The 27,300-nt window shown below is 37.1% G+C and overlaps 1 protein-coding gene across 1 annotated transcript; it reads left to right on the plus strand.

The window, feature by feature from the left end:
- Positions 1–1,794: 1,794 nt before the first annotated feature.
- On the plus strand, positions 1,795–25,627 carry LOC127416117 (calmodulin-1). Its single transcript, XM_051655271.1, has 6 exons — positions 1,795–1,933; positions 13,454–13,484; positions 13,566–13,709; positions 22,955–23,061; positions 23,183–23,318; positions 24,685–25,627. Exons 1-6 carry the CDS (start codon positions 1,931–1,933, stop codon positions 24,711–24,713), a joined length of 450 nt encoding a protein of 149 aa, XP_051511231.1. The 5' UTR covers positions 1,795–1,930; the 3' UTR covers positions 24,714–25,627.
- The last annotated feature ends 1,673 nt before the right edge of the window (positions 25,628–27,300 follow it).

Genomic DNA, 27,300 nt, shown 5'->3' on the forward strand with positions numbered 1-27,300 from the left:
AAATCCGGAAATTTTGTTTTTAACAAATTTTCCTACTTGGGGAGTCCCAATATACAAACTTTTACATTGCAAAGTTGCAATGTGATTTATGTTATAGAGTGTACAAAGTGTGGGAAATTATAAATAGTTGAAACAAAACATACCCTAGCAGTTCTTTTAAAACAACATTTATATCAGGTGGGTCACCAGGTGCCTGGCAAAATATTATATTCTGATTTTGAGAACATTCAGTTGCAAACCTTAAGATTTCAGGCCTAGAAAGTAATCAGCTGAACCCAACAGCGAAAAAGAAAGAGGTGTACTGGATAAAAAAAAAAAAGAAGAACAATACAACCAAAAGGTTTAAACCAAATAATAGAATATAGTTCTAGAATAATTTTGGTAAGGCTTCTGGCTAATTTTAACCTGACCCCTTTTTTTCTGATATTATCAATTTTTAGTCCTGGATTCCATCCCTATACCGACCCTATATATCTTTAATAGTCCCTTGTCATAAGAATAATGTTTAGGGACTTTTATTTTGAAAAGAACACGCACGCACGCACACACACACACACACACACACGCATATATATATATATATATATATATATATATATATATATATATATATATATATATATATATACACACACAGGGTTGGGGAGTAACGGAATACATGTAACCGGATTACGTATTTAAAATACAAAATATAAGTAACTGTATTCCACTACTGTTACAATTTGAATCATTGGTAATTAGAATACAGTTACATTCAAGAAGTATTTAGATTACTGAAGAGATCACTTTGCATTTTATTGTCATTTGTTTCATTTAATATTTTGTCCTTTCAGATGGAAAACATTTATACATATAAATGATGTGATCCAAAGAACGTTTGAACAGCGGTGAAACACTTTCTTATGATGTGTTACATTAATACGAGCAGACAGAGAAGTTTGAAGTAAGTTTGGAGCAGAAGAAACAGAAATAAACCTTGTGTAAATTGTCAGCTTTACGCTAAGCTAAAATTATATTTCTAGACATTTTACATGCACATGTTACCAGGCACAATCATATTTTTGTATCAAGAAAATTCATGTTGGATCATTATTTCTTTTTTTTCTAGTGAGACCTTTGATATTAGGGCAAAAATCGTATTCTTGATAATAATTTTTGTATTGTTTTCCTGTAAAAATATCTAAAAATCCTTAAAACAAGATCAATTAGATTTATCTTGTTTTAGAAACAACACTGCATAAGATATTTAGGTTTTTCAGAGAATGTATTTTTAACATGTGTATTTTGTCTTACTGTACTGGCAGAGTTTTTATAGTCAAAACAAGTGAAAAAATCTACCAGTGCTGAAGAAGTAATCCAAAGTATTTAGAATACATTACTGACCTTGAGTAATCTATCTATCTATCTATCTATCTATCTATCTATCTATCTAATTGTTAGTCAAACCACAGAATTAATTGCACAACAATTGCTATGTAGTTACCGAATCTGATAAGCACACACACACACACACATATCCTTGAATTACTGCTGCCATATACTTCCACTGTAGTAAACTAGAAAATTAGCAAATGATTTCAGTCAGAATGGTGAAAGGAGATTTTTTTAAATAGCTATCAGAGTCTTTAAACAGTGTACAGAGGTATTATCTGCCATTGAGTTTTTATTCCATCATCCCGACGCTCAACATAAACTCTATCGGTAGAAAACAGTGCGCGCTTCGGCCTGAGTGCGCTGTAACGGCGCGTGTCATTGGCTGAGAGGGAAAGGCGGGGCGTTCCTCTCGCAATGAGTCAGGAAGTGAGTGGCGGATGAATACACGTCCAGTTCTCACCGAGGACAGAGTCAGAGCCGCACCAGTGGACGCGCATCCCGGAGAGACCTGCGTTTAGTCTAGTCGGGAGATTATCACTCTCTATTCCCTACAAATATGGTACGTAATCTTTTATGTCATATATTGCGTTATGGCTATTTGAAGCAGTACACAATTGCTCTAAAACAGCCTGTTTACACAGATAAACCTCGTTTACTTGGAAATAGCTTTTTAATAAGAGCATTCAATTTATGTTTGTAACATCCAGAGATCATTTGCTGCTTGGAAAACGTCTTAAACCATTTACATTGGGATTTATTCCTGCTATTGCAATCTAAGTCTAGTTTAGCGATGCAACAGTCAGACACAGAATCCACAACTGCGCAATTCTTACATCCTTTATCTTACATACGGGATGCACACATCAAATGATGTGGAATAAACACGTTTCTCCTCCGGAATACATGCAATAAATTACTTTCTTAATGTATCCTACAGTACAGCACGGGGGTGTTTTATTTACATCGACATGACAGCATATTTAAAAGCTGTGTGTGTGTGTGTGTGTGTGTGTGTGTGTGTGTGTGTGTGTGTGTGTGAGAGAGAGAGAGAGAGAGAGAGAGACAGTTTAACCAGGTTTAACCTGTTAATTAGACAGGCTGAGTGGTGGAGGGTCAGTGGGTTTGGATGATGAGGATGTTTATGCTGGTGTTTGTGAAATATAAATGCTGGTACATGTTGAAGATGATGATAGATGGTGTCTCAGATGAGGATGTGGCTCTGCCGCTGTCTGTTGCATCATCCATCTCTCTTTTTATACACCATCTAAAGACTAGATTTCAAAAGCAGGGCCTGTATTTCCTATCTAAAACCACTTTACAGACATTTAAAGGCCTCCTCGCCAACATGCAGTTGTATTTTAACCACACCACAATGTTGCATGGATAATAGGGTGTAGGCTTATGGTAATGGCTGCACAGTTTCCTGTATTTTCTCTGTACTCATTGTAGCTTATGCAAATAAAAGGTGTGTCGTGGTGAAATATCTGTCATCAAGCTTTTGTTTGCTATTGAATCTGTTGAGGTGTTGTTTGGCTTTTCATAAATGATGTAATTGTGGTGCATTCTGTTTGATCAGAAGCTGCTGGCTTTTAATGTGTTTTCCCTTAGGAAAAATCACAAATGAAATCTCTTTATCATTTCAGTTGTTTCTCTTAGACAGCAAATAGAGACTTTAACTTAAAGGAATGTTCCGGGTTCAATGCAAGTTAAGCTCAATCGACAGCATTTGTGGCATAATGTTGATTACCACAAAAATACATTTTGATTTGTCCCTCATTTTCTTAAAAAAAAAAATAAAAATCAACCAGTCAATCAACCCACATTGGGGCACTTACAATGAAAGTGAATGGGGCCAATCCATAAACATTACTCGCTGTTTCAGAAATATAGCCACAAAATGTAAACAATATGTGTGTTAACATGGTTTTAGAAGTTTTAACCAAAGTATTCATGTAAGTGCTTTTATAAAATCATAAGCATCACATTTCTGTCTTTAAACCCTTCAAAAATTGGTCCCATTCACTTCCATTGTTGGTGCCTCACTGTAACCTCCATTTTTGCTTTTGTGGTTATCAACATTATGTCACAAATGCTGTCGATTGAGCTTAACTTGTACTGAACCTGGAATATTCATGCTCACTTTTTCTCCTGAGAAAACAAGACTATTATAAACTAACGTGTTTCTGTCACATTGGGTTTCAGAAGTGATTTCAACAATGCTAAGATGTGCCAAGGTACCAAAGTCTCAGTCAAAAGTCAGAAATCTAAAATTGAGCATAAACATTACTCATCAAAATCCTCTGAGATCAAATGATCTAAACTATGCTATCCACATTAATTTTTTAGCCCTATGCTATATGTCAACAAATGTCTCATTTTACTCATAAGGAAATTTAGGAGAAACAAGTTTATTCTTAACTGAGAGCTCCTTTGTGTCTACATAATTTTCTTTGGGATTGTGTATGACTTAAAGTATTCCTGGGCTGGTATTGTCCTATAATTGACATCAGTTTTGTGAAGGTGTTTTGATCTTTATGGCATCTCTGTATTGGGCCTGCATACAGTATATTCTAATAGGGCAGAATAGCATCTGGTAGGAGACAGCTGTCCTGGGTGAAGTTATGAGGTAATGAAGCCTGAAACTCATGTTTTATCTGTTGGGACTCCTGAGAATTATGAAGTGTATACTGACCTACATTCATTTGCCTGGAAATTTTTTAATGAGCCATAGAACAGCATTTTAGACAAAAACATCTCACACAAGAAGAGTGACGGTAGTGTCACAGTGCGCAAAGTGCAACAGACAGGATTCAGTTGTGTACTTTCTATAGAGCCTATAGAGCTGAAGTGACTGTGAATCTTATAATTTGGGCATTCAGGTGCATTCCGAATGAAATAAAATAGGGGTGCAGCGATTTAAATTTCTCACATTTGAGATTTCACATCACTGTTCTCTAGTCATAAGTAGTCGACTTGGTATGTCGCTATGAGGGGTGCACCAATAAGGAAGTTAGGCCAAAACAGAACCAATATTTTAACACAGAGATCAGGCCCTTTTACCACAAAATGCAACATATGCACCGTGCTGCAATGTCGACATCTATTGAAATAGGCTATATAGAAAACAGATGAACAACTGAAAAGTGCTTCTGACTAGGGATGTCAATTTTCAGACATTTTCATAATCGATTGTTGTAGAAATTAATGATCAATTAATCATTAACGTTAATATCGCAAAATATGTATGTAGCCTATTGTTTAAATATAATTTACATTAATACACTTAAGGAATGCAAGTATTGGCATTTTCCTCTTTAAAATATTCTTAGTTCAGTGTATTTAAATAGATTTAGGCTGTGTTTAGTACAAATTTGTGAATTGTTTAATTTAGTTAATGAATTAGGCTACTGTTTAAAATTACCTTGTATACAAGATATGTCACATGTGCATATTTGAGTTCAATTCTCTGTAGGGCTGCACCTAACGATTATTTTTTTATCGATTAATCTAGCGATTATTTTTCCGATTAGTCGATTAATCTAACGACTAATTTGCCGATTATTCTAAAGATTTTTTAGAATTATTACTTGATTAATATAACAATTAATTAACCCAAAATACATATAAAAACTTGTCTCATTAATATTTCAATATTTTATTAAATCATCTTCTCTTAAACACAAACAAATGTTCAAGAAACAAAGTGTGCATTGCAGGGCATTTTTCTGCAACAAAAAACAGTGTTACTATGAATGCAAACTTTAATACAGTGAAAAAGACACTCTATTAGCATAACATTTAGAAACATTTAGAAAATCAATTTTAAGTGACTACTACTAACAGAAACACGTGTTGTAATACTAATATGTCATGCTTGGGTGGGGACAAAAAGTAAACAGGACTTACGGTGCTGACTTGCTGCCGTCTTGACAAAGCCCTCCGGGATGCTTTTGCTTCAAGTGTTCGTTCATGGCGGATGTACTGCTGTGAAAAGCCATTTCCAATTTGCATAGCTTACACAGCACCACATTGTTGGGTCTCTGGCTAAAATACTCCCACGCTTTAGATGACCGTAGGCAAGTTTTTTTTTTTTTTTCGCTGCAGCTTGTTCTTCGGGGGAATCCATACTTAAACCGGGCGCTGCCATTTTAATTACTCCATTGCTACGCGCCGACGCATGTTATGCAAATTGACGTATTTCTGTAATCTATGACGTCGATTACGTCTATGAATCGTCCCAGCCCTAATTCTCTGTACCAGCAGAACCAGCAGAACTATTGGTTGAATCTCAAAATGACCAAATATCAGCCTGGCCGTCATTTTGATGTACTGGCCAAAATTGGAAAAGTACCATCAATCACATGTTTAGGCAAAACAACATGTTGTTGCATATGTTACTTTTGGGAATTGTTGCATCTTGACATTTGCTTAAAGAATGTGTGTCTTTATGATGTTTATATTGACCTGCAACCACTACTTTCCATTTATTGCCCAATTAAAAAAGAAAAAATGGTCCACACAATGGGACAGATAGTCTTCTATGGTTGATGCTGGATGACAGGGAGTCCCAGAGCAGCTGTGTCTGATCCTCTGGTGCAGTGCCCCATCTCCCAGACAGGGGTGAAGGGGGTAACCTGGGTACTGGGCACATGGGCATGAGGAATAAAATGAGCCATACAGCTGGAAACAAGAAGGCTCACTTCCAACAACAACCCAACATAGCTGTCAATAGGGCTGGGCGATATAGCTAAAAAATTATATTGTGATATTTGTCATCCTTTTGAAGATATTTGTTAATAGGTATAGGACGATATGCTTATCTAACAACTTGGTTGGATATACGAAATGAGGTTCACGATTCAATAAAATCTCGATTCGATAAAATAACACTTAAATGACAAAGTATGACAGAATATTTTTTGAAAAATTTTGAGCAAAATGCACATTATAATTTCTCATTAAAATAAAGTTCTGTAATACACAATATAAATGTTCAAAGTTTAAATAATAAGAGTTACTCATATACCTTTCTCTGTAAGAAAAGATTACAAACAAACGAGCCTTCAAAAATAGTGGGCTACATTCAGGCTGATCAGGTGCTGAACAAACAATCGAACCTGTCCTGAAAAAGTATGTGAAAGTGTATATTTTTTTTTATTAATTTGTTTGTCATCATTATTATAGTCTAGGGCTGCAACAAACTATTATTTTGATCATTGATTAATCTTCGAATATTTCAAAGATTAATCAATTAATCGGATAAAAAATAAAATTTTATTTCTTCTAATTCTATACTCTCACAAATCTATGAACAAAGCCTGAATCATCAAAAGTTAAGTTTGAATTTATTATTACTTTCAGGACATACGCTTCAATAGGCAGTCCACATGGTGTTACACTTGCACTGATGCCACAGTATACTACCCAAGACTCAAGCTTCATAATGACAGTGAAATACCACATTGTTTTTTATTCATTACAGTTGTATGTAGAGTAGCAATATTCACAGATAGCAGTGGTATTCGGCTGAACTCGGTGGTGAAGCAGCTCAGACTGTGAGCCCAGGCCAGGGGCTGTTCAAACAGATGGAACACAACAGACTGGAACCGAACGTGAGGATCACGAGACACACATTTCCAAGTTGAACATCTTTCCTGACAAAGAATTTAAACATCTCATTGCTTAATCTGAGAAACACTTATAAGAGAGCAAGACGCAATGGCCAAAGACCTCCACCAACTGTAAGGGGCTGTTCACACCGAACGCTTTTGCAACCATCCATTTGTTTTTCTATGTAAACGCACTAGGCAAATGTCTTTGTTTCGCTTTGTTGTTGTTTATCCAGCGTGTCATGCAGGGGCACTGTTTTTTAGATGCTGTTTCTAATTAAAAATAACTTTAAAAAGCATCTTGAAACACTTGCTTTCTGTCAAACTGTATTTGTTGCGTTGTGTCTAGACTTTTTTAGCGCAAGAATGCGATCAATCTGAGGTCAGTTCTTGGCACACATCCAAAATTCAAATGCATAGTTTTAGGATTCAAGTGTGCTTTTTTTTTTTTCTTAAATTCAATGAATATTTTACATTTGACAGCCCTACATTCAAATATCAGGAGCATTGTTATACATTATATTCAGCATTACACACAGTTTAAAATGGTTCAATCATCTGTAAACCCTGTGCAAATTCACTCTGGCGCTGAAGACTCATCACGGTGCTCACTGTATTACATGCGCTTACATGAGCAGGAGAAAACACTTTAAAAACCGGCACACCTTGACTGCTGAGACTTCAGTCTGATATCCATGAAATCGTGGTATGATGTTGTACGAGTTTAATCAAAATGATTGCGCTCCTTTTCTCCATTGCGATCGGTTTGATTGACGCGAATGAGCGCTCGCTTGCTTGCTCATTAAAGTTTAACGGAGACTCACTTGTGGTAAGAACAAACAGTTTTGCAAAATACGCAGCCGATTTTGAATTCATAACATGTTTACATTATAAAACAGAGAAAATAGCAGTAAAATGAAAGTGATGCACTGGAGAGAAACAACTCTCACGCATCAAACAGCACAAGCGCTCTGTAAATGCACCTGATGCAGCAGCCGCTCCACATTAAACTGTATGATTATTATGATCTTCTTTAAGGTGTTTATAAAGTGCTCTCGTGCACTGGACATCTTGGGTCATGTTTTTCCACTACAACTTGTTTCCGTTGTTTTTTCAAACGAGTTTCATAATAGAACACATTTTTCACTTGACTGTGAAGTGATGTCACTGATGGGGTTTCTCCGTGCTTAACTAATCGATAATTAAATTTGTTGTTGATGATTTCCATTATCGATAATTATTGATTTTATCGAGTAGTTGTTGCAGTCCTATTATAGTCACATTTTAACTTTTATAAAAATTCTTCATTTTATCAATTAATATTATCTCATGAAATTGTATATACAATAATGATACAAGCTGTCGATGTTTTAAATAATGTGTACAGTTTACAAGTAATAACTAAGTTTACATTCATTTGTATAACTAGTACTAAAATTGTACTGTCACTTTAAGAGTTCAACAAGCATCTCACTGACTCACACAGTGTTCTGGTTCATTAACAAGAGAGAAGTCTGTTTTTTTTTTTATTTTTTATTTTTTTCGCATCCATGCAATTTGTGATTTAAAATTAATATTTCGTTTTTTTTATCTGACTGTAAGGAACAGAAAGGATATTAAAAGACACATTATTCAATGAAAGTGGAGTGGATCATCTTCAATGGACACATTGCATGGAAGAAGTGGTCCATTTTAATTTCAAGCACTTTTCGTCAAAACAAGGCGATTTTTTCCAGGTAAATTCAAGCACTTTAAGCACTTCAGGACCTTGTGCGAACCCTGTAAATGGTGTAGAAAAAAGTGCAGTGGGGGTAGAGAGAGAGATTTATGATGATGATTTATGATCATTTATGATCACATGGACAGAAAACAATGTTGCAAATTTCAAAATATCGAGTTTTGCCTCAATATGGTTCATAATTGTTTTTGTTTGTGATATATCGAAATTCGAATGGGATGGGAAGATATAGCCTGTTCTTTATACACTGATCAGCCATAACATTAAAACCACCTGCCTAATATTGTGTAGGTCCCCCTCTTACCCCCAAAACAGCATGTGAGGAACAGGGTGAAAATTACAAATGTATGAACTGATAATATGCCCTTTTACTTGTGATTTGTGTGTAAGGAAGTAAAAGTCATTGTTATTGTTGCGCCTCTAGTGTTCATTTTACTAGGAACTGCTACAATATGTTCAACAAGCCATGTAAAAATAATTTTGCAAAAATATAGGTATAGTAACATGATTGTATGAGACCAGGTTGAATGACTCACTCATTTGGAAACTTGATGGCCAAATTAAAAGAAGTGCATTAAAATCGTTGCGATATTGACAATGTTGCTTAATTTTATATCGCCAGCAAAATCATTGCAAATATGTGAATATTCAATATATCTTCAGCTGCAACCACCACTGTACCAAGCATGCATACCTTAGAAAAGATCTTAACTCAGTTATCTCAGCAGCATGTCATATGTCATGCGAGTATAGCTGCTTAATGCACAAATTAAGTAGAATAATTAGGAAGCATGAGTCTTCCTTTGTCTTTGGCCCATTAGCTCCTCTCCTCCCCTTCATAATGTGGGTTATTTGTTTCCCTAGCAGCTCTCATCCACTTTAGCAAGCTCTTGAGAGTCCCGCAGTTCTCACAAGCCGTTTTTCCACTATCGGGCCAGTGCGAGCCAGGGCCATAAACTGGTCAGCCGGGGCCAATAGCCTCGGACCATGAGCCGCGAGACCAAAATCGCTCTGCATCCCACCATCAGGCCAAAAGCCCTGCAGCGTTGCCCTAAAACCTGCCTTTAATATGCCGCCCTGGTGCAAACTATAAAGATAATTTAACGTTGACAACTCACCGACTTTAGCTGCCACGGTGTCTCGAGTGGTCTCTCCACTAACAGCGGGATGGAGATTCGATGATCCCGAACCATGGAAAGTTCTTATATTGGGCACTGCTTTGTCCATTATGCATCTTAACGGATGTGTAATGTGTCCAGTACTGGATAATTCTACAGGTAACAGCTTGAGTCTGCAGTATAACAGTGGCCTCTAGAGGTGAAACAAAAACAATCATTTAAACTTTGTGGGAATTTTCTTCATCTAAATCTTTTATCATTGACAATATTCATCCTTTTTTTGTTAATCTTCACTTTATTGCAAATTTTGTTATTTTGATTAGATAATCTAATTAGTTCTAATTGATGCGAGAGCATGTAAAGAAAAATGCTACTGTATGGGATTTTGCCCTGTCAGCACACTGGCAGCCAAAAGTTTGGAATAATCTACAGATTTTGCTCTTATGGAAAAAAAAATTGGTACTTTTATTCACCAAAGTGGCATTCAACTGATCACAATGTATAGTCAGGACATTAATAACGTGAAAAATTACTATTACAATTTTTTAAAAAAAATACTTCAAAGTGTTCTCATCAAAAAATCCTCCATGTGCAGCAATGACAGCTTTGCAGATCCTTGGCATTCTAGTTGTCAGTTTGTCCAGATACTCAGGTGACATTTCACCCCACGCTTCCTGTAGCACTTACCATAGATATGGCTGTCCTGTCGGCCACTTCTCACACACCTTACAGTCTAGCTGATCCCACAAAAGCTCAATGGGTTTAAGATCCATAACACTCTCTTCCAGTTATCTGTTGTCCAATGTCTGTGTTTCTTTGCCCACTCTAACCTTTTCTTTTTGTTTTTCTGTTTCAAAAGTGTATTTTTCTTTGCAATTCTTCCCATAAGGCCTGCACCCCTGAGTCTTCTCTTTGCTGTTGTACATGAAACTGGTGTTGAGTGGGTAGAATTCAATGAAGCTGTCAGCTGAGGACATGTGAGGTGTCTATTTCTCAAACTAGAGACTCTGATGTACTTATCCTCTTGTTTAGTTGTACATCTGGCCTTCCACATCAGTTGTCCTTTGTCTTTGAAGACTGTAGTGTACACCTTTGTATGAAACCTTTGCAATTTCAAACATTATATAGTCTTCATTCTTCAAAACAATAATTGACTGACGAGTTTCTAGAGAAAGCTGTTTCTTTTTTGCCATTTTTGACCTAATATTGACCTTAAGACATGTCAGTCTACTGTATAGTGTGACAACTCAAAAACAAACACAAAGACAATGTTAAGCTTCATTTAACAAACCAAATAGCTTTCAGCAGTGTTTGATATAATGGCAAGTGATTTTCTAGTATCAAATTAGCAATTTAGCAAGATTACTCAAGGATAAGGTGTTGGAGTGATGGCTGCTAGAAATGGGGCCTGTCTAGATTTGATCAAAAATGACTTTTTTCAAATAGACGATGCTGTTTTTTACATCAGTAATGTCCTGACTGTACTTTGTGATCAGCTGAATGCCACTTTGTTGAATTAAAGTACCAATATCCTTATGAAACTGTACATTATTCCAAACTTTTGGCCACCAGTGTGTGTGTGTGTGTGTGTGATATATAATTTATGTACAGGGTTGGGAGGGTTACTTTTGAAATGTACTCAACTACAGATTACAAAATACATGCTGTAAAATGTAATTTGTAATGTATTCTGTTAGATTACTCAAGGTCAGTAATGTATTCTAAATACTTCGGATTACTTCTTCAGCACTGGTAGATTTTTTCACTTGTTTTGACTATAAAAACTCTGCCAGTACAGTAAGACAAAATACACATGTTAAAAATACATTCTCTGAAAAACCTAAATATCTTATGCAGTGTTGTTTCTAAAACAAGATAAATCAAATTGATCTTGTTTTAAGGAATTTTAGACATTTTTACAGGAAAACAATACAAAAATTAGGATCAAAAATAAGATTTTTGCCCTAATATCAAAGGTCTTACTAGAAAAAAAGAAATTATCCAATGTGAATTTTCTTGATAAAAAAATATGATCGTGCCTGGTAACATGTGCATGTAAAATGGCTAGAAATAGCATTTTAGCTTAGCGTAAAGCTGACAATTTACACAAGGTTTATTTTTGTTTCTTCTGCTCCAAACTTACTTCAAACGTACTTCTCTGTCTGCTCGTATGAATGTAACACATCATAAGAATGTGTTTCACCGCTGTTCAAATGCACTTTGGATCACATCATTTATATGTATAAATGTTTTCCATCTGAAAGGACTAAATATTAAATTAAACAAATGACGATAAAATGCAAAATAATCTCTTCAGTAATCAAAATACTTTTTGCATTCTGAGATGATATTCTTCTCACCACAATTGTACAGAGCGGTTATCTGAGTTACCGTAGACTTTGTCAGTTCAAACCAGTCTGGCCATTCTCTGTTGACCTCTCTCATCAACAAGGCATTTCCGTCTGCAGAACTGCCGCTCACTGGATGTTTTTTGTTTTTGTCACCATTCTGAGTAAATTCTAGAGACTGTTGTGTGTGAAAATCGCAGGAGATCAGCAGTTACAGAAATACTCAAACCAGCCCATCTGGCACCAACAATCATCCATGAGATTACCTAATCAGCCAATCGTGTGGCAGCAGTGCAGTGCATAAATAATGCAGATATGGGTCAGGAGCTTCAGTTAATGTTCACATCAACCATCAGAATGGGGAAAAAATTTGATCTCAGTGATTTGAACCGTGGTATGACTGTTTGTGCCAGATGTATTATCAGTGTAGTATCAGTCAGTTGCTCACCATTAAAATAAAGAATAAATTCAAATAAAATAAATAGCAAAATAAACATCAGTAGTACTGTTTAGTATCAGTCAAATGCTGACTATATTAATACTGCCAGTCAATTATTGGCAGGTTGTAAAACAAGAAGCATTTACACCTGCCGAATAAAGAGATAAACAGCGGCAGCGGTGTTACACTGTATTCTGCTATACAAGTTCAGGGGAAACTTTCAACGGTGGAGAACCAGACTTTTAAATATTACATTTTATAAATGCAATGACTGGAATTGTTCGGTTGAAGGGGGTACCAAACTGTGAATCCTTAACAAAACAGTTTGGTGAATACATGTTTACACTTTAGTTTCCACTCAGCTGACAAGAATGAAAGTAGCTACATGGTTAGCTAGTTAGCTATAAGCTCGTTGTCATGGAGAGTAAAAGATGGACCAGCATTGCATCTCACCAACTAGGTAACAACATAGCGTGAAATCAACACTCATCAGACACAATCCACCACTGCACCATTGTCTGCTGAGCTGCAAAAAGATGCTCTGTTGTTTACCTTTCAATCTGCTACATTGCTGACTGCACTGACAAACTATAGCTGGCTAACAGCAAACAGACATGAGTGACATGGTTGTCAGGGACAGGGTTAACATTATATTAGTTATATTGAAAAGGGAAAATGATGGGGTCATTGTTTATTAACTTTCCAGTATGTATTTCACAAACTAGTTAGCAGCTTACCGAGAAGAGACCGCTCAACCCGATATATCGGTCGGGCACTATTACTGAGTAACCAACATCTCTTTTTTTTTGTTTTTCTTTGATTTACAGGCTGATCAGTTAACAGAGGAGCAGATTGCAGGTGAGAGATGACTCCTATAGCATAATTTTGAGTGTTCTGATGTGTATTCTAAATATAGGCATAACCCTCTTCCCATCTCAGAGTTCAAGGAGGCATTCTCCTTATTCGACAAGGATGGTGACGGCACCATCACGACCAAAGAGCTTGGCACAGTCATGCGGTCGCTGGGTCAGAACCCCACAGAGGCAGAGCTGCAGGACATGATCAACGAGGTGGATGCTGATGGTGAGTGGATTTGAATAAGGTCAACATGAAAATTAAAAGTGTTTAATTTCTGCGCAACTAGCATCACCAAACAGAATGGAACGCAACAGTGTACCTCCATGTTTTGAGCCGTCTTGGTTCTGGAAGTATTTTTCCCATTCATTTTTTTCCATAGAGATTTAATAAAATCCTTCATAAAAGAGTTCTAAGCAATGAACTAAATCAACCATCTCTGAGGTGAATCGCAACACTACAAACTTCGATTTGAAGCAAACAATTATTTGACAATCAGTCAAAAAGACAAAGGTATTTTGAAAAAGGACATCAACTACAATCACGAGGCATTGTGAATGATGTAATCAAATAAAAAAAATAAAAAAAGTGAAACAATTGATTTAAAGTTATAAGTACAGAAACAAAATATTTAAAGTATATTGAACCATTTATTTTTAAATATATATATCTACAAATATATTAGTAGTTTGAGAGTGTAGTTAGACCGGCTCGATTGCGTAATGCGAGTGGGTGGAGCTCGTTTGAGTTTTGTTGCTTGTGATTCTCTGATTGGTGGATGTTTCTCTGCTGGATCATGGGTAGTGTAGATCTTCACCAGAAATTCCTCTATGAAACAGTAGGTCTTTAAATGTTATTGTTAAAAAACAATTTGCCTATGGGAGAAATTAATGGGATTTTTTCTTCTGGAACGTCGCGCTCTATTGCGAAAATGACTGTTCCCAGACAAGTTTCCCCAAACACTCCCACTGTCTGCCTAGGCTAGGAATTGGCCAGGATAGGAACCTTTTAAAGGTGAAATGTGTAATTTCTGCTCCTCTAATGGAGCCACTTTTCCTTTAATTTAAAGAGGCTGGAGAAAAGATATGGTTTTAGTTTTGGTTTGCTACTGTCATTGGAGGATCTTGTCCACTCATCGCTGTGACTTAACTTCATCCAAATGGAGTGACAGTCCACTCACTCAGCACTACGTCTCTCCAAAGTGTGACACCAGAAATCTCAATAATCAGCCTTCTGTCACAGACCTATCAGACAGACAGCCGCTCACACAAGCTGAGGTGATGTGGGTTTGGGAGGCCATGAGAGTTTTGATGCCATCAGTTTCAGAGCCGTTCTGTCGGCCTACATTGATCAGCGAATCAATAGGCCATTGGGATGCGGCCTGCCTCTTTCCCGCTGACGTGATCTAGGTCAGACGGCAATATTGCAAGTAGTGGAAAATAAAAGTAATTACATAATCCACTCTTTGCATTCGTCATACATCTCGTTCCCACACACTCGTCGAACTCAGTTGCTGGGAAACAGGGAAAGAGCTTATTTTGAGAATCGACACTGGAAGTCACCTAAAGATGGCTGATTTCAGCACTATTGTGTGCTGTTGAGTGGTCGTTCTAGTAATGAATTGAGTTCTGCTTTGACAGGTACCAAAGGGGCAAACAAAGTCTTTTCTGATATGACTCAGCATCCTGTAGCAACCAAAGATCTTATATTTTTACCTGCCATGCTAAGATTGAGGCTCATTGTACATGTGTTCATTGTCAGTGTCTGAAACTGTGTGTGTGCATCTCCTGGGCAGTGTTATACTCATCAACGCAATTAATGCATAAAATGTTCGTTGGTTACGTTTTTTTTTCTATTTCATCAACAATAAGACAAAAAGAATAGATTTGGATAATTTGATTTTTTTTATTTTTTATAAAACATACTGTTAAAAAATATTACAAGAATATAATTACACTGCAAAATATTAATTATGCACTAACAATGTTTTAAGAAAAATCTAAAATTGTTCTGTAAAACAAATTGTTAAATCCTTTTACGTTTTATTCTGGGGTTCTGCCCTGCTTAAAGAGCTGAACATTTGTAAACTGAACTGCTTTGCTAGCAGGTTAATAAACTCACTCAAACGCATCCTATATGTGATTTAATCAGCTATATCCACAACATAAGTGTAATATTACAACTTCCATCTGCTCAGAACTTGCCTAAGTTACGTGCTAGTCAGAATGCAAAACTAATATTGTGAATATAGCATTGCTGTAAAAATGCGCAGTACGTAATGCAATATCCCAAAGTAAAGCTTTATTTATATGGCATCTTTTTAAAAGTGTTTACAAAGTGCTTTACAGAAAACATATCAATATACATTCACATACATAGGATAAATGTTACATAGATATTAACATACATAGTATAACATAAGATTTTAGGTTCCTGGGCATGCTTTTCCTTAAGATGATGATTATTATTATTATTATTTAAAAAAAAATAATTTTTATCCCCTTTTCTCCCAATTTGAAATGCCCAATTCCCACTACTTGGTAGGTCCTTGTGGTGCCGCGGTTACTCACCTCAATCTGGGTGGCGGAGGACAAGTCTCAGTTGCCTCCACTTCTGAGACAGCCAATCCGCACATCTTATCACGTAGCTCATTGTGCATGACACCGCGGAGACTCACAGCATGTGGATGCTCATGCTACTCTCCGCGATCCACGCACAACTTACCAAGCGCCCCATTGAGAGCGAGAACCAATAATCGCGACCACAAGGAGGTTACCCCATGTGACTCTACCCTCCCTAGAAACCGGGCCAATTTGGTTGCTTAGGAGACCTGGCTGGAGTCACTCAGCACATGCTGGATTCGAACTCACGACTCCAGGGGTGGTAGTCAGCGTCAATACTCGCTGAGCTACCCAGGCCCCCCCATTTTTTTATTTCTTTTTTAATTTTATTTATTTATATATAAATAAAAAAATAAAAAAAATAACTATACCATCTGCAGTGCCATTGCTTAATTTTCCTCTACTTCTGTCTGTCTGTCTGTCCGTCCATCTGTACTTGCTTGATCCCTCCTGGAATCTACGCCCCCAACATACAGTATTTCACTTGAAGTTCAATATAAGCGATACACAAAATACGTCTTTTAAAAAAGGAACAAATACATCTTATTATTGCATACCAATAATTTCATACAGTATTATGAGTGCTCCCTTTTTAATTATTCAATAGTAGCCTTTATTAATTTGTAATAATATTTGAATGATATGAAAAGATTAGTTTACCCAAAAATGAAATTCTCTCATAATTTACTTACCGTCATGCCATCCCAGATGTGTATGACTGTCTTTCTTCAGCAGAACACAAATATAGATTTTTAGAAGATTATTTCAGCTCTGTAGGTCCATACAATGCAAGTGAATGGGTGCCAAATCTTTGAAGCTCCAAAAAGCACAAAGCATTACAAAAGTAATATGTTCGACCCAGTGGATTAATTAATGTGTTATGAAGCAAAACGCAAAGTGTGTATAAGAAATGGATCAATATTTAAAACTTTTTACTGAAAATTCACGAGGGTCGAGGTCAAGCGCATTGGCAAGTTCATGTGAGAACTGACGCATTAAATATTAAAAAAAAAACAAAAAACAGAAGCGCAGTGTTGGTTACAACAGAGTATATAGAATCATACATAGATGGAACGGTCAACAAGGAGAACTGTTTGAATCGGTTTGAATGCAAGTGAGTGAGTAGAGGAGATGCCTCAGACCAATCTCCTTGCTCAGACTGCTGCATAAACACCTTTTGAGATGAAAAAGTACCGCGGTCCATAGAAACAGCTGCTAATAAGGGATCTATGTATGAATATATACGCAGAGGTAGCTTATGTGCTTATGTCACGTGAGAGGCAGTTTGAACTCCACCCTCATCAACGTACAAACCTCACGCTGGTCGGAAGCGAACATTTTCAGAATTTTTTTTTTCTTAAACCTAGCGTTTCACTTCAAAAGACATTAACTAGACCACAATGGAATCATATGGATTATGTTTATGATGCTATATGTACTTTTTGGAGCTTCTAAAAGTTGGCACCCATTCACTTGCATTGTATGGACCAACAGAGCTGAAATATTCTTCTAAAATCTTAATCTGTGTTCTGCTGAAGAAAGACAGTTATATACATCTGGGATGGCATGAGGGCGTGTAAATTATGAGAGAATTTTCATTTTTGGGTGAACTGTTCCTTTAAGCTTTCAATTTACATGAATATAAAATAAAGTCAAATAATAATGAATATTCTAAATAAAGTTTTTAAGCTATTAATATTACTAAGCTTGTGTGTTCTTGTTTGTGGACCTATATGAATTCTCTTACACATTGATACTGTGTATCGGCTGTTTTTTGTTTTTCTGTTTGTTTTTTTGCATTCAGAATTTGTTTCCAGCAGTTTACACTGACGGTTTTGTAGCAGCCGTTGTGTTTCTTCTTGCTGTGTAAATGTCTTTAAGTTTTTGATAATCGTATAGTGATCCCTTGTGCTGTGTAAATCATGTGTTGTAGTTGTTTATCATTTCATAGTAGTGACTTGTGCAGTGTTAATGCATTTTCATTTTCAAATTTTTGGTCCCACTTTATATTAGGTGTCTTTACTATGTACTTACATTAAAGAACGCACAATACAATGCACTTATTGTGTAACTACATGTTATTCTGCATAATTCTAAAAAGATTAGCTTTTGCTGCTGCTGAATTTGAGGAATGGGTCAGTTTATAAGTAGGGTTTAGAGTTAGGGTTAGGTTTAGGGGTAAGGTTAACAGTATAACCACAGATGTAATTAAATGTATGAATATTAAATGTACAGGTGCTTCTCAATAAATTAGAATGTCGTGGAAAAGTTCAGTAATTCAACTCAAATTGTGAAACTCGTGTATTAAATAAATTCAGTGCACACAGACTGAAGTAGTTTAAGTCTTTGGTTCTTTTAATTGTGATGATTTTGGTTCACATTTAACAAAAACCCACCAATTCACTATTTCAAAAAATTAGAATATGGTGACATGCCAATCAGCTAATCAACTCAAAACACCTGCAAAGGTTTCCTGAGCCTTCAAAATGGTCTCTCAGTTTGGTTCACTAGGCTACACAATCATGGGGAAGACTGCTGATCTGACAGTTGTCCAGAAGACAATCATTGACACCCTTCACAAGGAGGGTAAGCCACAAACATTCATTGCCAAAGAAGCTGGCTGTTCACAGAGTGCTGTATCCAAGCATGTTAACAGAAAGTTGAGTGGAAGGAAAAAGTGTGGAAGAAAAAGATGCACAACCAACCGAGAGAACCGCAGCCTTATGATTGTCAAGCAAAATCGATTCAAGAATTTGGGTGAACTTCACAAGGAATGGACTGAGGCTGGGGTCAAGGCATCAAGAGCCACCACACACAGACATATCAAGGAATTTGGCTACAGTTGTCGTATTCCTCTTGTTAAGCCACTCCTGAACCACGGACAATGTCAGAGGCGTCTTACCTGGGCTAAGGAGAAGAAGAACTGGACTGTTGCCCAGTGTTCCAAAGTCCTCTTTTCAGATGAGAGCAAGTTTTGTATTTCATTTGGAAACCAAGGTCCTAGAGTCTGGAGGAAGGGTGCTCATAGCCCAAGTTGCTTGAAGTCCAGTGTTAAGTTTCCACAGTCTGTGATGATTTGGGGTGCAATGTCATCTGCTGGTGTTGGTCCATTGTGTTTTTTGAAAACCAAAGTCACTGCACCCGTTTACTAAGAAATCTTGGAGCACTTCATGCTTCCTTCTGCTGACCAGCTTTTTAAAGATGCTGATTTCATTTTCCAGCAGGATTTGGCACCTGCCCACACTGCCAAAAGCACCAAAAGTTGGTTAAATGACGATGGTGTTGGTGTGCTTGACTGGCCAGCAAACTCGCCAGACCTGAACCCCATAGAGAATCTATGGGGTATTGTCAAGAGGAAAATGAGAAACAAGAGACCAAAAAATGCAGATGAGCTGAAGGCCACTGTCAAAGAAACCTGGGCTTCCATACCACCTCAGCAGTGCCACAAACTGATCACCTCCATGCCACGCCGAATTGAGGCAGTAATTAAAGCAAAAGGAGCCCCTACCAAGTACTGAGTACATATACAGTAAATGAACATACTTTCCAGAAGGCCAACAATTCACTAAAAATGTTTTTTTATTGGTCTTATGATGTATTCTAATTTTTTGAGATAGTGAATTGGTGGGTTTTTGTTAAATGTGAGCCAAAATCATCACAATTAAAAGAATCAAAGACTTAAACTACTTCAGTCTGTGTGCATTGAATTTATTTAATACATGAGTTTCACAATTTGAGTTGAATTACTGAAATAAATGAACTTTTCCACGACATTCTAATTTATTGAGATGCACCTGTAAGTAAAATTCAGCTTCATGTATGTACATAAAAAGTAAATTTTTTCAAATGATAAAGTACATAGTAGTTAAAGACACCTAATACAAAGTGGGTCCCAATTTTTTGTTGTTCTCTTTAAATGTATTTAAATTCTTCATATTTTCGGAATGATTGGCCTTCGGTTCATGTGCACGTGCACTAATCTTAAACTCAGGATCAAAGCCTGAGTTGACAGAGAAAGTTAATGAGCAGCAACATAGTACCAACTAAGCCTGAATTGGTCTGGATTTGTCAACTCGAAACCAATCCTGTAACCATGAGTTTGTTCAACAAGCTTCATGGGACAGGCCCCAGATTTTCACAACAGGGACCATTTGTATTTTGTTTAAAGGAATATTCCAGGTTCAGTACAAGTTAAGCTCAGTCAACAGCATTTGTGATATTATGTTGATTACCACAAATAATTATTTTGACTCATCCCTCCTTTTATTTAAAAAAGAAAAGTAAACATCAAGGTTACAGTGAGGTACTTACAGCGGAAGAGAATCAGGACAATTTTTGGAGGCTTTAAAGGCAAAAATGTGAAGCTTATAATTTTATAAAAGCATTTGCATTGATTCTGTTTAAACTCATTTGGGCTGTAAAGTTGTTTAAATCATCGTTTTAGGGTTTACAGTGTTATTACGTCATGGCATCGAACGATTGTAAAACTGGTTATAACTTTACACAGAAAACGTTAGTAAGTGATTTTTATCAAAATAAAATGAACACACATTTTGTTTGCATTTTGCCTTGTGGCTACACTTTTTTTTTTTCTCTCCCCTTTTCTCCCCAATTTGGAATGCCCAATTCCCAATGTGCTCTAAGCCCTCATGGTGGCGTAGTGACTTGCCTCAATCCAGGTGGAGGAGAACGAATCTCAGTTGCTTCTGCGTCTGAGACCGTCAATCCGCGCATCTTCTCACAAGGCTTGTTGAGCACGTTACCGCAGAGACATAGCACGTGTGGAGGCCCACGCTATTCTCCGTGGCATCCACGCACAACTCACCATGCGCCACACCGAGAGCAAGAACCACATATTATAGCGACCACTAGGAGGTTACCCCATGTGACTCTACCCTCCCTAGCAACCGGGCCAGTTTGGTTGCTTAGGAGACCTGGCTGGAGTCACTCAGCACGCCTCGTGACTCCAGGTGTGGTAGTCAGCATCAGTACTCGCTAAGCTACCCAGGCCCGCCCCCCCGGCTACACTTTTAAAACTGCGAGTGTTTGACGGATTGGCCCCATTCACTTCCATTCCTCAGTGTAACCCAGATTTTTGCTTTTTTTTAAAAAGACAATTCAAGTCAATTAATTTTCAGTCATACAACTCAATTCATTTTTGTGGTAATTAGCATTATGCCACAGATTGAGCTGTCGACTGAGCTTAACTTGTATTGAACCCGGAATATTCTTTTAAGTTGAAGGTTTTATTTGCTTGATACAGTTATTCACTTTTTAATAAATCTTAAGTTAATAAACTTTTAAACATTCGTCAATGTGTTTGAAAATTAGCTTTTTGAAAAATGTGAAAGTTTTGTCTGTTAGAGGTTGGCACATTATCATCAACTAAAAATTGTTATTGCCATCAGCTACAATTATGTCATTTTGGTCAGAGTAAAAATTAACACTGCTCCCAACTTTGGTCTCTATATTACATCAAAGACCATTAAATCACCATCTGCTCCAGAACAGAGTACCATGGCATTTAAACCGGAGTCAAAAATCATTGTCCCTTTTAGGTTGGCTAATCCTACTAGTGACTCCACACATCCAGTCAGTAATCCAGCCTGGTCTTTATTACTGCACGCTTGACCTGTTTCAGACCTCTGTTGATGTTAAACTCAATTAAATTCTTATATGGTCAGCTGTGGCTCGTCCAGTCATCTGTAGAGATCTGTAGCCCAGTGACTCTTTTATTCATCACTCTCTCTTAAGGAGAGAGTCTGCTAATCCACAGCGAGTCTGATATGACTCTTGATCTCCTCAGTTGAATCCCCACCTCCCTGTACACTCATCTGTTAAATGGTCATTGGTAAACTGTCAGTGACCACAGTGTGTCCCAGGCACCACTGCAGTTTGCATTATGAATGCACATAGAGCTTCCTAGGCTTATGAATCTGTGGTGAGGTGCAGATAGCATCACCCAAAATCGAAAGATCTTTAATTACACCTCAATTATACGTTATTGCACAGCATTATATTTGGTCTGATTTGTGAATGGTGGCATATATTTTTGGTATAATGACTGCTAAACTTTATAACTGTATGCCCATTGTCCTTGGCAACCAGTGTCCTACAAGATAGTCTCTTGTATGACTCAGCAGTCTCTTTCATCTCTCATCTCAAACTTAAATTATTATTTCATGTTCATTTGTTTACTTTTTGATAAGTAGCTGTGTATAAGTGGGATGATGTACATTCAGCCAGTCATTTTCACTAAATAAACCCCCTCAGGATGATACAAGACCCTTCAGGTTTGTGCTGGGGTCCTGTTCACTCTGTTGGGGGTTATTTTTTGTAAGACTGACCAGATGACGGTGATTCTCACGAAGCTTGTCAAGAGAATGAGGCCCTTTTTTATATTATTTTCATGAAACGTATGCACATTTTACCCCTAATTCTCGCTACAGCAACGTAAGCAAAAGATGGTCATTGTGATGTTCTCATGAACCCAACGTATAAAAAAATTATATATTATTTAAAATTGTAAAGTATTTATTAAATATCGATTTTCTGATGCATCACAATCCTTATTTGAACGATCTCTATAGTGATTCTTAAATTCCAAGATGGATCTTTTACTCGATGCGCAACCTAAAATGTGAGGAAATTTCATGCTATGTGACTCAAAATGTCTGTGATTAGCCACCATATATTGGAGAAGCTCAGCACCGAGGTCTTTTCACTGAGTGTTGAGGAAAAAAGTTTGGTTTGACTCGTCTGTGTAATGTGTCCAAAGACGAGATTCATGCAATCCATGTGTCATTGAATAATGTCTCTTTTAATCTAATGGTTTGCTTAATTTTCTCTAAGGCAATGGAACCATAGATTTCCCAGAGTTCCTGACGATGATGGCCAGAAAAATGAAGGACACAGACAGCGAGGAAGAGATCCGTGAGGCCTTTCGGGTATTTGACAAGGTGCGTTTGAACAGTAACTTATTTTTTTTGGCATTAATCTGTTTATTTCGGCCAGAATTGACCCTAAACTCAAAGTAGTGGCAATGAGGGTAAATCATGTTGTGTCCTGCTCTTTGTCCAGGACGGAAACGGCTACATCAGCGCTGCGGAGTTGCGTCACGTCATGACAAACCTCGGTGAGAAGCTGACAGACGAAGAAGTGGATGAGATGATCAGAGAAGCTGACATTGATGGTGACGGTCAGGTGAACTACGAAGGTAAGTTCTAATGTCCTGTTGAGTCATTTGTTAGTGCTTTTCTCAACTGAGCCTCTTTTAGTCTTCTTTTATTTGGTAACAATATCAGAGGCTATTATACAGTATACCAGTGTTATACACAACTATTTGGGGTGTGCCCATATAGAAATTTTGACAGATACAGATGCCCATTAATAATTTTTTTTGTGGCTGATAACCAATATGATTACGAATATCATAAGTCTGTATTTCTCTATTTTAAAAAATACAATTCTACATGTTTCAAGTTAAATTTTGCAACCTCACAAGCACAGGGTTGGCCGATAGTGGATTTTGCCGATACCGATAACTAAGGTGGTGGATTAAGCTGAAAACTTTAACCAGCAGATAGTTTTTAAAATCGATTTAATGGGAGCTGCCATTTTAGAATTACATGACCAGCTGAATACTACTCACTTAATCTCAGTTACCATCTTGTTATTGGACAATTTCACTCTTAGATTAAAATAATCATAGCTGATTGTGACTAGAGAATTTCTACAATGGCATCTGTAACTGAAAACTATTGATTTTGAATGATGCTGCATCCACACCACTAGGTGTCACCGTAAGTCCAAGATAACATGAACAAAATGTTACTGAGTGCACATTTAACGATTTAGTAATCGAGCAAAGAATACACTTACTTACTTCAGGACTCTTATTTTGAAATGACAGAGACTTGGCTCAATTACAATGCTCTGTATTTAAGTATTTACCAAATTAAGCTTTTATAACCTGTATTTACCAGATCAATGAGGAAATATATAGATTCAGCAAATCCCCATGAGGTGTCAGTGGTCCTTATTTCACCTCTAGAGGCCACTATTTTACTGTAGAACCCTCCGGAGGAGGTACACGGAGGAATAAAAAATAAAAAAACTAACGACAACTATCGGCATAGATTTTTGCAGATGGCTCCAAAAAGCAACTATTGGCACCGATTAATCGTTAAAACCGATATATCGGTCTACCTCTACTTAAGATCTTCTTCCAATATCCAGCATAGCAGATCGATACTGATAATTAAAAAATGCTAAAATTGGCTGAAACTATGTTTTATTTTTGATAATTTGTCAAAAATGGCCTACATTTACCAGAATGCACCATAACCATACGGGAACAAACGTACAAGGGACACTGTTTGTTTTGCTGAAAGCGGAGCCCCTTGATTAGATGCATATGAAAGCCATTTGGAAATGGGATGCTAATTACCGTGTAAATGCTGCCTTCACTTCTTGATTAAAAAATAAATAAACCATTTAACAATTTAGCAGCTTGGTGCACATCCTGGCATTTGGCCAAAAGCAACTGCCTAATCTCATTTTCTTTCCATCTCTCCTCTCAGAATTTGTACAGATGATGACCGCAAAGTGAAGCCGCCGCCTTCTGCCATGCCCTCTTAGAAGAGAAAAAAATCAGTCAGATGTTTTACTTACCTCTTGGGGAAAAAAAATGTTTATTTATTCATAATGTTTCTGTTTTAAAATAATTGAATGTTAAAATAAAGTATCCTTCTGTCCACATAGAAAATAATGGAAAAATCTGCATGAAATGATTAGTGATCCTGTCCCCAAAGATCAGTCTAGCATCAGTTATTCAAGAGAAAAATAATCTGTAACTACCTTCAAACTGAAGAAAAACAGCATTTGGTGAACTCTTTCAGTTCCATCTGCTCTTGATAATGTTTGGGCTGGCCATCCTCCTTTCGTTCTCTTGTTTTCCTGTTCTTCATGCATGCAGCTTGAGCCCGGAGCTCATTCTCCAGCCAATCAGAGCCTGCGGAGTCCACTGAAGTGTTGTATTGTGGGTTTTTGTAATTTAAGAGGAACCATAAGTAGAGAGAAAGCTTGTAAATTCAAGTGTAAAGTGGAATGGGGCTTTATTGTATTGTGGGGGATAAAAACGTAAAAGTCAAAAACAAGAAGAAAAAAAATACAAAAACAAAGTCTCAGATGTTTGGCATGATTTATTGTTTCAGATATTTTTTTTTTATTTTTGTTGATTTGTTATTTAGTTTGAATGACTTTATATTTTCCTGGACGGCCTTCTCCTCCGTGGTGTGCTGCACCATGATGATGGAGTTGACGGTGGCGTGTTCTAGTTGGTTGGAGGAGTGTGGCTGAGCCTTCAATTTTCTCTCCTCTGTTTCTTTACTCTTGACCGGTGAATTCTCCCCTATACTGCGTCTGTGGTGGGAGTCTACACTCCACTCTTCAGTTTGCATTCATTCCAAGTTGTACATGCTACTGTTTTACTATTTTCTTCAAATAAAGTGACCATGTACTTTACGACTACTGCTCTGCTGTTTGAGTTGTTCCTTATGTACAAAACTTTATTCAGCATGTGTCTGTTAAAGGAATAGTTTACCCAAAAATTTAAATTCTGGCATTGTTTTCCTCACCCTCATGTCGTTACAAATGTGTATGCTGTTATTTTTATTGTGGAATGCAAAAGGAGAATTTTTGGATGAATATTTACACAACAACAGTTTATTGAGACCAGCTGTCGAGCTCTAAAAAAACACCATAAAAGCAGCTTAAAGGTGCAGTATGTAGCAATTTTCAATTTTTTTTGCCAATGTGTGAACGGCTTGTAATGCAACTTAAAAAATGAGCCCTTCCCGGACTCCCTAGGTTGCCTATTAAAGCCTGTAGACTGATTTTCATGCGAAGGGAGCGGGTTGGTTTTGTCGGGAAAATCCAAAGGATGTGACATTTTTGCGCGCTCCCGAGAGCCTTCTACTGAAAACTCATCTGGCTAAGCGGGAACGTGATCGTGGTCAAGCGAAAACTAGAGTGAAAATCGGCAGGGCATTTGATTCCTGGAGGGAACTTCGTTTGGTTTTGGGGATCAAAACTGACCCTGAATTGGTGTTCTTCTTATTGGACAGGTAAACTTACATAAATGCAAAGCATGTGAAATATAGTGCCATAAGGATTGATGTGTGTAATTTTAGCTAACTTGATCTTGCCTGCTAACGCTGACGAATTGCAAGCTACCTTGCTTCATAACTTTCAAATAATTTCAACAATATTCTCTTTATACTAAAAGTCAGGTATACAGGATAAATTTAAGCAAAAATGCTGGTTTCTTGATCGTAGTACAACATATGACATACAAAACATACAATAGTGCAACATAACAGTGCAGTGCAACAGTAAACTGTCTGGTATAGTTCAGTAGTATGTAGCTGTATGTGTGTATCAGTATGCTATGTTAGCTGATAAGTAGTTTTAGTTTAGTCTCAAAGTTTGTAGTAAAACAATCATAAATGTGTAATTATGCTACCTCATCTGTCAGCAAGATGCCAGTGGATCACGTTCGGTCTCTTTGTACGTTATGTCACTGTTTTGGTCGATGCTCGCTCGCTCGCGTCCCAATGGAGTGTGTGCACGAGCACGAGCAACGGGTAGCTGGCTGTAGTTCACTTAACGGCCACAGGTGTCATTAATAACAAGGGTTTCTGAATTTTACATATTGCACCTTTAAAGCTAATTTATACTTATTGGGTGAACAGGCTTCCTTTTTAGGTCACCTAAACATTATGACAACATGCAAGACACCTTTGCGAAGGTGTTCTTTGATGATATTTCTCCTGTCTGCGCACATCACTAAAAATTTGGACCTAGAAGAACATTGATACAAGTAGGAAAAATCTGGGTAAAATTAACCATGGTTTTACAAAACAGAGCCAACCCGCATCTCAGAATAGCATTCTGAGATTATATTCTTCTCACCACAATTGTACAGAGCGGTTACCTGAGTTACTCTAGACTTTGTCACTTCGAACCATTCTGGCCATTCTCTGTTGACCTCTCACAATAACAAGGCATTTCCATCCACAGAACTGCCTCTCACTGGATGTTTTTTTTTTTTTTTTTTTTTTTTGCACCATTCTGAGTAAATTCTAGGGACTGTTGTGTGTGAAAATCCCTTTACTTTTATGTTTCCTTTGTGTTTT

This window comes from Myxocyprinus asiaticus, chromosome 25, assembly GCF_019703515.2.
Source record: "Myxocyprinus asiaticus isolate MX2 ecotype Aquarium Trade chromosome 25, UBuf_Myxa_2, whole genome shotgun sequence".
In the NCBI taxonomy this organism is placed as follows: domain Eukaryota; kingdom Metazoa; phylum Chordata; class Actinopteri; order Cypriniformes; family Catostomidae; genus Myxocyprinus; species Myxocyprinus asiaticus.